Source organism: Lucilia sericata, unplaced genomic scaffold, assembly GCF_015586225.1.
Source record: "Lucilia sericata isolate MDLA Ls3-8-SP2 unplaced genomic scaffold, ASM1558622v1 Contig000600F_arrow, whole genome shotgun sequence".
In the NCBI taxonomy this organism is placed as follows: Eukaryota; Metazoa; Arthropoda; class Insecta; order Diptera; family Calliphoridae; genus Lucilia; species Lucilia sericata.
Genome location: NW_023994607.1, coordinates 102,306 through 113,378, shown reverse-complemented (window position 1 = coordinate 113,378; position 11,073 = coordinate 102,306). Strand labels below are relative to the sequence as shown.

At 27.5% G+C, this 11,073-nt stretch overlaps 1 protein-coding gene across 2 annotated transcripts; it reads right to left on the bottom strand.

Annotated features, from left to right (window-relative positions):
- Positions 1–2,114: 2,114 nt before the first annotated feature.
- Positions 2,115–6,879, bottom strand: LOC119606550 (YY1-associated factor 2). 2 transcript variants are annotated; one of them, XM_037960094.1, is made up of 3 exons: positions 6,311–6,879; positions 6,207–6,239; positions 2,115–4,847 (listed from the first exon to the last, which is right to left on the bottom strand). In XM_037960094.1, the coding sequence occupies exons 1-3, from the start codon at positions 6,444–6,446 to the stop codon at positions 4,528–4,530; spliced, it is 489 nt and encodes a 162-aa protein (XP_037816022.1). In that variant the 5' UTR covers positions 6,447–6,879; the 3' UTR covers positions 2,115–4,527. The 2 variants fall into 2 exon arrangements, with proteins under 2 accessions (XP_037816022.1, XP_037816023.1); XM_037960095.1 differs by lacking the exon at positions 6,207–6,239 and having other exon boundaries at positions 4,490–4,847; positions 6,311–6,876.
- Between the last annotated feature and the right edge of the window lie 4,194 nt (positions 6,880–11,073).

Genomic DNA, 11,073 nt, shown 5'->3' with positions numbered 1-11,073 from the left:
AAGAAATTTAGTAGAATGATTTGTATGTACATAAAACATATTCAGCTCGAATTTTATCACAAAAGCTTTATTTATCAATGAAATATGTGCGCTTAGGTGATTTTTGGAAGTGGACCTTATATGGGAGCAATGACCAATTGTGGACCGACTAAGATCTACGTTGGTAGTATGATTTCTATTCATATTATATTTGTACGAACAAAATTTTGTGTTGATACCGATATATTTGAAGGAGTTATTTACGATAAACTAATTTCCGGGAATATACACCTTTGTATGGGGGCTATGGGAAATATTGGATCAATTGTTATGAGTTTGAACATACTTGATCCCAGGCACAATACCGAACTGTACCGGATAATAAAGAATGTTTTGGGTGAATTTCGTGAATTTCTATTGCTTCGTTTTAACGTGAGCGTGTTTTACACAGACAGACGGACGGACAGACGGACATAGCTAAATCGACTCAGAATTTCATAAGGATCAAGAATATATATACTTTGTTGGGTCTCAGATTAATATTTCATGATGTTACACACGGAATGTCAAAGTTATATATACCCTCTATCACCACTGATGGTGGTGAAGGGTATAAAAACATCGTTGTCGAAATGAATGAAAAATTATGATAAATTTTACTTGACAGTCGAAACGTTTATAGCTTAAAAAAGTGAACTTAGAATACGAACGGTATTACTGAGGGGACACTGTGCTCTTAGATAGCACATCTTCACGCGTAAACTTAACATTTTACGGGGAAACAACAGGCTGCACAAAAACTTCATATAGGGGTCGTAATATCCCTTTCTAATTTAATCTATTTCAATATTTGCCTTTACGTTTGTACAAGTGGTTTAATGTTTAAATAAAAACACAGTTTAGTTCTTTTTTTAATATGAATATTTCAAATATTACTTTTTATTGGTTTTATTTAGGCGGTGATATTAATTGTTTTTTTAAATTTTCTTATTAATGTTTTTCATTTCAACACGTATTACAATTATGTTTAGTTTTCTTAAGTTGTTTTTGTTTTTTAATTTTTATCGATATTTTTAGTTTAGGTCTATAAAAATTTAACTTTTTTTGTCAAACATTATCAAATAGAATTAAAAAAGAATTTTAAGTTATGAAAAATATCATTTATTGAACTGTATACTGACGATGAGTATGTATAGAAAGTACATACAAATCTATGTACTTTTGAGTGTAAATATAGTTAAATAAAATATTTTGATTGTTAAATAATAAAAGAAAAATTATGGTGAAGTATGAATAAAAAAATAAAGAATTTTTACATTATTTAAATTACAGTTAAAGGGGGAATAAAATCTTTAAATTACCAGTTGAGTTATAAAAATAATTGTTATTTGATCTTAGAATTTAAAATTATTTTTAATAATTGAAAACACGAATTCAAGATAACATACAACAAATTGTTGTTGCATTTTTACTAATTACTTTTACTATTTATAAAACTATAAAAAAATCATATTAAATACTAGCTGTAGGTAAAATTGCTGGTAAATATGGTGATTTTTTTTTTTTGATTCGTTGTTTTAAGTGTGTGTATGTGTGGTTTTTGTTTAATAATATTTAGTAAACAAAACTTAACAACACTGTAGTTAAATTAAAAGAAATAAAGCTTAACATTTTACAATAGATTTATAAAAAAAATTTATACAAAAAAATCTAATAGCTATAGCTAAATGTTGTTGTTATTGTATTTTAATTATGCTTATAAAACTTATAAATTAAACAAATTACATTTATATTTAAATTTTGTAGTAAATTTTCTTTAAATTTTGAATTTAATAATCATAATACTTGTTTGTGACATAAAAAAATATTCTTTAATTTATCAATGTTAAAAAAAATGTAAAATGTATTTAGTGTAAAGTGTTGTCTTATTTAAAATAAAACTTTTCTTTTGGAATAATTTTATTTAACTTCTACTTTTAAGCTTTGCTAGCTTTTTTCAAGTTTTCTTTCTAACTTGGGTTTGTTGTAAACGATAAATTTAACTGCTTTTTATGTTTTATTTTCAATTGTAATTTTAATTAATAAAATATAAAAACTATAAAAAATTCTTGTTGCTGTTATTTTTCTTGTTGTTGTTGTTGTTGTTGATTTTGCATATAATCAGTCTTTCTTTTTATAAAATTTTTACTTGTTTTTAATAAACTGCTTTTTTAATTATGGGATTAAGATTTCGACTTGTCAAGAAGATTTTAAAAGATCTCGATAATTCTCAAAGATGTTTACAAATTAAATTCTTTAAAAAATTAAAAAAAAATTTCAAAACCTAGAGACCAATTTATAGGATTGAGCTGCCTTGAATCAGCTCAATGAATATGTTATCTCGTAGAAGATAACATTTATTTTGAAAACTACTGAAAAACGGGTTAGTTCAAACTTTAGGACACAATATCTGGAAAATATGGTGTGATGGAGAAATTTTGAATTTATTTTGGAGATCAATCCTTTGGTCTCTGTGTAATTTTTAAATTTATAAAGACTTTTAAAAACTTTTCGAAAATTCTTTTTCTTTTCGAAAATTTTTTAAATTTATTAAAATATTCTTTAAATCAAACGGATACAGGGAAATATAATTTAAGTTTAATTTGAGACCAAATTCTTCTTTCTTGCAATTTCGAATAAAACAAAACTGTATTAATATGTGTATGGAAGTATTCGTTAGCATTGCACAACTCTTAAAACGATTTTGCCCATTATTCGTTCAAGATTAGATTAATATCAGTATTTAGCTTTCAATCTTAGCCGAACTAGTTAAAATTTAAAATCATTTTTTTAACCATAAAATAACAATTTAACTTTTTGCTTGCTAAGATCTTTAAAAATCTCCTTTTTTCTGTTTTAAGAAATTATTTAAAAAACTACGAAATTATTTTAATGTTTGACACGGTGTTTTTTTTATAAATGTTTAAATTATAATAAATTATTATAAAATTTTACACTAATAATATACTATTTACAACAATATTTTGAAAAAAAATATACAAGTTTCACAAATTTTAAAAATTTTTGTTTAGTTCGTTTTTTTGAAAATAAAAACTTAATAAAATTTTGAATAAAAATATGGTTTTTTGTTAATTTTGCTTTATAATTTATTATCTTAAGCTTTTTACATAGAATATTTCTTTAATATTTTTGAAATTTATTATTTTTGCATTTTTACAACATTTTCAAATTATACACAAATTTATTTGATAAATTTTTATTTAGTTAAACAGCTTACAACGAGTGTTTTTAACAGTTTTAGGAATTAATTATTAATTAATTTATTTCATTTCGAAATGATCTCAATAATAGAACTTTTTGATTTACTATAAATATTATTCATAGTTATTTAGATAAATATTTGAATAATATGAAAGTTCTTCCCTGTGAATTGGGAATCGTTTGATTCCAGATTAGAAATCTAATTGGGTACTGAATTCATGGGTATAACTAATGCAACATTATTGGAGTACATGATCCGTTTTGTAGTCCTATGTAATGCAGGCATGGATTATATTTATTTTTTTGGAAAACAACGTGATTCATAACCTACATTACATATGACCATGTTGCGAATCATGTACTGTCATAATTTTAGCAAGAGATTAGTTTTGGGATTAGTCCCATGTAATTAATATTTATTACGTGGTCCTCACCTAGGACATCCCAATGTTAAATGAAGTTAATATTTCCATATATTTGGATTAGTTTTGGACCAGTCTTAGTCCTTGGAAGAGCACTCTTTACAGGCGTGTTCGGAGTAGTCTCAAATTTTGAATTCAATTTAATAACTGAAAACCTTTTTATTTTGAGAGAAATTGTAGATATCTCTTTAAACAAGCAAAATACGGTAATAATTCCCATTTGTATCAGAATGATATACTGGGACCGACTTGATAGCTTACGGCGCATAAAAAATCTGAGCCAATAGAACAGTTATTATTACTATCCTAAAGTCTTAAATACACTGTTGCTGTTTAACCAAATAAAAATTTTAAACAATTTAGTTCTAAATAATAATATGTATTTAGTGAAGTTAATCTCTTAAACATACTTAATATTATTAAAAATCTATAATAAACTTGCCTAAATTAAAATAATTGTTATTAATAATAATTAGATAATAATAATAAAAAATAAAAGATAAACTATTAACATTCTCCTTAGATAGACAACACATCTCAATGTTTGTCTCTGGCTCTTACCTTGGAATCCCTTAAAATTGATGATATAATAATGATACATGAAGATACATGTTGTTTTGATGATGATAATGACGGCATTAGAGAGTTTGTAGTGAATAATATATTATTTACTTTTTATTATGTTTAATTTTCATTCATATTTCTGTTTAATCCTTTGTTGTTTTGTTTTATTATTTTTTTGGGGGGAGTCGTGGTAGTAAAGTGTGTGTTTGTGTGTGGCTGTTGTTTTCTATGTAATCATTTGCTCTGCTCTGTTATTATTTTTATTTTGATATTGAATTTTATCTTATAAAGAAACAAAAATTTAACTTCGAGAATCATTACTTTCACTAAAACTTTGCTCGCTTGATTCTCTTCTACTGCCCACAGGTTTTGGCTTGTATTCCGTAATGAATACGGTCACTGAATTGACGGTGACTTCTCTTGTTTGGGCCGTTGACCGATCAACATTTTTCAAGCGGGCTGGATATTTTTTATGCTTGTGTTTATCGTGGCCGGAGCTACTGTGGCGTGAGCCGGATGCGGATTTATTGCCGTTTGGCATGGCTCCAGATGCACCGGGTAATGTGGCAGCTTGTTGGGCGACGAGCGCTGAATTAAGGCGTGGTTTACGTGTAGAAGTACCTTTAAACAAAAATTGGTTTTATGTTAGTAACCTTCATTTAAAGATAAATAGAATATTTAATTAACTTTTTTTAACAAAAAGAAAATCATTCTTTTCCCATTTAAAACTGAATTTTGTTTAAAAAGATCGGACAACGAAATATTAAATTTACATGTTACTGAAATGTGTGTAAACAAGAGAAAAGTGTTATTGAATTTAGATTTTGGCCGGCAGGGGCAGCATTTTATAGATGCCCGTTAACACATTAGGTACTTATGTATTGGGCAATTTCAAATTGATTCCAATTTTGTGTTTATCCTGATATTTTAAATATACTATTGTATATGAAATCTACTTATTGAGTTCTACAAAAATCTTAAAGTTTTATTTGATTCTTTTTAGGTTACGAGATAGTTGCAATTAGAAATATAATGATAAATTTAATGAAACCACTTGAAGGTTTTTATTCAAAAGTTTTATACTTTTTAACAAACCTTTAAGGTTTAATTAATTAATAACATTTGAGTCTATTATTTTGCATAATAATTTCTTGTATAACAAGTTGTTTTACTAATTGGGCAAGCTAAAGATAAAATATTTAAAACGGACGAATGGTTTTCGAGATATCGCTCATCTTGATACTAATAAGTTTAATTTTATTATCGTGTTTAACCATATAATTTAGATCTAATAATTTTGGACTAAAACATATTTTTCTGGCGTTTTTTAGTAATTTGGTTTCTTTTACTCCACTAAAAACTTCGCGAACTGGCATAATAAACTGCTGTTTTGCTTTCTTGAAAACTTTTGTTATTTAAGATAGCAGCTATTAAATATAATACCTCAATATATAGCCAGTTATAGTTTCTGTACATAAGCATACAAATATAAAATTTTAAATTTCTTTATAATACAAAAAAATGTCCTTAGAAATAACATAAAAATACAACAACTTTTTACAACTCAAGGTTATTTCTTATTGTCACTTCTCTTTTGGTAACCTTCAAAAATACGACCGGCTTAAAATAGAATTTTCTCTACACATACACAAAATTTAAAGGATTTTTTAAACAAATTTACAAAAAATATCCTTATAGTCTTCTTTATAGTCTTTTTCTTCATTTGTAATAAAAAAATCTTCTACATTTCTTTTTCTCCACTTTCCTTCCTCTTCGACCCATTTGTATCTCACACTATCAGAAAACAAACAGCCAACAATAACGAAAATAGTTTGTTTGACCTGTTTTACATTGAAAACAAAACAAACCCGTAAAAGTGTGTTGACTAAGGAGAGAAAGGGGGGAAAACCGCACACATTACTTTTTAACATCTATAAATTTTCATTGGTTTAGTTGGATTGTTTTAGTTAATTTTCTTACCACCCCCAAATGCCGCCTTCTTTATCACTTTTGCTACAAAAATTTATAGATTGTCATTTATTATTTAGAAACATTATTGCATTAACCAAGAAGCGGTCACTCACCTTTACGTACGTCACACATGCGACATTTAAATGCCTCGGCCGAGTTCCTGTACGTACAAACACTGCAGTCCCAGAAATTTTCTTCAATGACTTTCGATTGTCGCTTTCTTCTTACTGGCGACTTCTTGTGATCCATAATAGTTTTTATCTTGCGTTGGAAAATATTTCTTGGCTGTCCTTTTTTGTGCGAGTCTCTTACACTGTGGCGTCGTCTTTCTTCCTACAACAACCGCAGTAGCAGCAGCAGTCCATGAAGACGACGACGACGTAAAAAATCTTTTTTCAGTGAACACAAATTTTTTTTCAACAATCAAAATTGTTTTTTCTTAATTTAATGTGGCGTATTTAGCCGCACCCTCTTTTTTTCACAATTTTAGCGTGCTTGACGCCTTCTAAATTGAACACTCCGAGTTATTATGCTAATATTTTGTATATTTAATTGTTTTTATTTGCAGTAAAATGAAAAAATCTATACAAATTTTCACTATTTTAGTAATTTTTTGTGTCGGAAAACGAAAGTTTTCCTTTTGCCAGTGCTGTTAATTCAGCGACGTTTAAAACAATTTAGCGGGAAAAAGTGTGTTTAGTATTATGCCGAAATTATAGCGATTTTTTAAAGTGAAAACTATAGAAATAAAAAAAGCGATTTTTTTATTCGACCTAACACAGAATTTTAAAAATAAAAAAAATACAAATTTTTATCTATAATGATATTTTTTAATTATATAATTGACTGATACATTGCTACCATTTATTTTTAATTTTTTTCTTTACAGTTTGTATTTGAAATTTGTATTCGCATTTGTTGGATAAGGAAAAGGCATTGTCATCATTGTTTGTTTAAACAAGAAAAAGTGCTGCCAAGTTATGATTGCATTCGTTCGTTGTTTTTTTTTAAATAAATGTAAATAAAATGCAATAAATTCTCAATAAATATAAAATTGTGATCTATATACAATCTGTGTGACTACGTTTCAGCTAATTAGTGCGGAAAATTAAAATTAATAAATAAAGGTTGTGCGATATATCGTAAAACAATTTTGTTAAAGAGTTTCTTCGTATATTAAATGTATCGAGAATTTCGATCCTTAGGTTGTTTGTTTTAAAAGCTAGGACATTTGTAACTCACGTTTATTACAGTCCTAAAAATGTAGCCACCTCTGAAAGATTTCTACATAAATTTAATGGACAATGTGAAATTTTTGGATGAACAGTGGATGTTATCATAAGGACCCTAATTACACGGTTGATACGCAATAGGAACGGCACGGTCTATGCAAGATGGGTAGACATTGATCTGTTGCTGCATCCTGACCCTAGTTGTGGCAGAATTACTCTTGTTTTCCGCACTTTTACATTTTTGTCAGCCTGATATTAGTAATATTTGACAGCGAGGACCTATATTTCTTCATAGATCGTTTATATTATTTTGGAAGCTTTACTTCATTAAGTGAATATGACCACACAGGACCAGCATATTTAACCCATAATCGCCCACTTGTTTTATTGGTAGCTAACAAGGGGTCGTTATGTATAGACCATGTGCTGCCGGCTAAGTCTCCGAGAACCTTGTTCCTATAGGTGATAGAAATATGGAACACTTTAGTTAACTGTGAAATATTTCTGTAAACGACTTACTTATAAATATACATATGTATACGTCCATTCAGATAGTCTAAAACCCACCTCTTCGTATTGGAGTGCCATGTAAAATTTAATGTTGTAATTGCATAGACATTTATTGTTTAAAGAAAAAATGGAAACAAATTAGATTTCCGCTAATTTTAAGTAATTTCCCAAATGTTATTGGTATTCTGAAACGAGATTTTCGCATAACCGGTATTAAGAGAAAGTTCCTTCATCGGGTCTAACTAAGGCTGTCTACACAGTTAAGACGATAATAACAGAAAAATATATTTTCAAATTCAAATTGTGATGGCGATTTTGATTTGTGTCAAGGTAAGAACATTTTTTATTTTTTAATACCTATAATTTCACATTTTTCAAATGTTTGTATTTTCTTAATTTTTTATTGGAAACAAAATAATATAAAACGATATTATAATAATATCGTTTTAAATAATGAAATATGATATCATAATCGCCCTTTAAAAGCAATACCGTTTTCGCTATCATATCGTTCTTTGGTTTATTGGGTAATAACAGAAAAATATATTTTCAAATTCAAATTGTGATGGCGATTTTGGTTTGTGTCAAGGTAAGAACATTTTTTATTTTTTTAATACCTATAATTTCACATTTGGTCTCCACGGTATAAAATCGGACCTTTTTAGTCCTTCCAAAAGATCTTAATATTTATTATCATGAAATAGTGCATAATTTGTTATTAATCATTGGTATGGAAGTTTTTGAAGAACTAGGTATAGGTAGGTATATACATTTAAAATTTTTCAACTTTTTTGAATTGGCACAAATATTCGTGATACGACATTTCTTTCGAAGACGCTTCATATGATATCACAGTTTCATATCATTCCTTTGAGTAAAAAATAAACATAATTGGAAATATTGATCCCAGAATGAACAATATTTTAATTTTCGGTGGCAACATCAGTACCTGTTTTTCTCCATATAAACGAGGCCAATCTAATGTATGTACAGTGAATCAATTAAGTAATTTGCCTATGTAAAATTTTATAAATTTTAAGAAAAAACTTTTTCTGAACAATTATTTTTAGCAAAATAAAGCAATTTGTTTGCTGTATTTTTTAAAGAATATCTTATATTTTATCTTTAATTTTCTACCATAAAAAGTAAAATCGTGTTATTAATTAACGAGATTTTTGATAAAATGTGAACGTCTTGTTAATTTTTAAGGTCAATAAAGTATTTTGCTTTTATAGGTTTTTTGTTAATTTTATTAATATTGCAGCATTATTTTATAAAATTTAATATTTTTATTACTCCTATATATTAGAATAACATTTTTTAGATATTTTAGTAGTGGAACGACTAAGTTTGGACATTTCTTAACCGATTTATTATCCTATATACCTATAAGAATTTTTCAATATTTGACTTAACATGAAATCTATCGTTTCTTTGATTTAATTTCGAAAATAATAATTAATTTTGAATTGGATACAAGATATATTAGGAAATCAATGGATTTGGACCTAGAAAAACATTTTAGTGGGGTATAAATCTATAGATTATAACAAAAATAATCTGACTTTTTGGTCATTTTGTATTGATAAACAAAAACTACATTGCGGAAACCCCATCTATTTGGGGAGTACTGTGTGAATTTTCTTAAGATTTGTATAATATTGATTCTTATTCAATAAAGCTAACACTAAGTACCATCCTAGCCACTCTAAGTATGGAGATAACACCGTATACCACTATAGAACTATTACATGCTAGAATCTTGATTTTCTACCTCATATTTTGAATGCTTTATTTTATGAATAAAATACAGTAGGCGTAGTTGGATTTGGATAGTTATTCTTGATTTGGGTTCTAACTATATATAAGTGTATGTATTAGCTGAAAAATATTGCTTTTGTGGATCTTAGTTGATGAGAACCGCCTCTATTTGTAAATATCTAAATTAAGTATTTTTCCCGTACCACACGATAGTTCACTTTATATTGTTTCCAAGCAACCTAAGGTCTGTTTAGAGGTCTAAACATAGTGTTCTTTTAAGTTCGTATATGGACTTTGGAGAAGATAAATGAGGACATCAATGGTTTTGCTTGGATACAAGTCGTTCTCCTTTGGCAGTTAAAGATTTTGAAAGACCACTCTGTGCGTTTTTTTTAATAATTCTTTGTGTTATTTCATCAATTTCTATATTTTATATTTTTTAATGGTTGATTAAACATCTCATAATTGAATTTCATTGATTTATACTTGTTCTAAAAATCTAAACTAATTTTTTATATTGGAATTGCCTCATTATTTCCCTTTAAACATTTTTAACGCAAATAACTACACAGTTTCACACAATAAGGATATGATTTTTGAAAATTACAATTGAAAAATACTTAACACGTGTCTTTTTAACAATAAAACAATAAATTCCAAAAAGCAATTTAAAAATAATAATCCCAACGAAATTAACTGGAAATTTCAATATGCAAAATACTTTATTGACGTGCAAATTCTGATGAAAAATAATAAAATGCAACAACAAATGCACCAAAATTTTTATTTTAATATTTTTTTCTTGGTTTTCCCATTCTACACAATCTCTATTTTCAATTGAAAAACATAAATTTACTTTTTACCTGTTTTTTTGAATTTTATTTATGAACAAAAAACAAAATTCTCTTTAAAAAGAAGTAGGCAAAAAACTTAATTTTTTATACCACCCATATAAAATTAAAAGAATGTATTGTAACTACAGCCTATGTTAAATGTAATATATCAGTATGTTTTAACAGTGTTATTTTCCAAAGCATACTTTAAGGCATTATTAAAATGTATTCAATATTAAGAAACGCTAAATTTAAATCAATCTACTTCTATATTAATACCCTACGTCACTATAGTGGCGAGAATTGTTGTTGTTGTAACAGATTGGCTGTGATTGGATGTTCTTCCCTGAAAATGTTAAATAAAAGTAATTATTATTGGAAGCTGGAGAAATTGTGCCACCTCAGTCGGTCTAAGGGGGTTAAGTCTGTGGGCCTATGGGTACAGTTAGAAAGATGCACTGTGTCATGAGTGCTTTAATGACAGGCAGGGCATCGGTTAAGGGTGCCTGGAGCAATTCGAACTTGGTAGCAGTTGAGAAT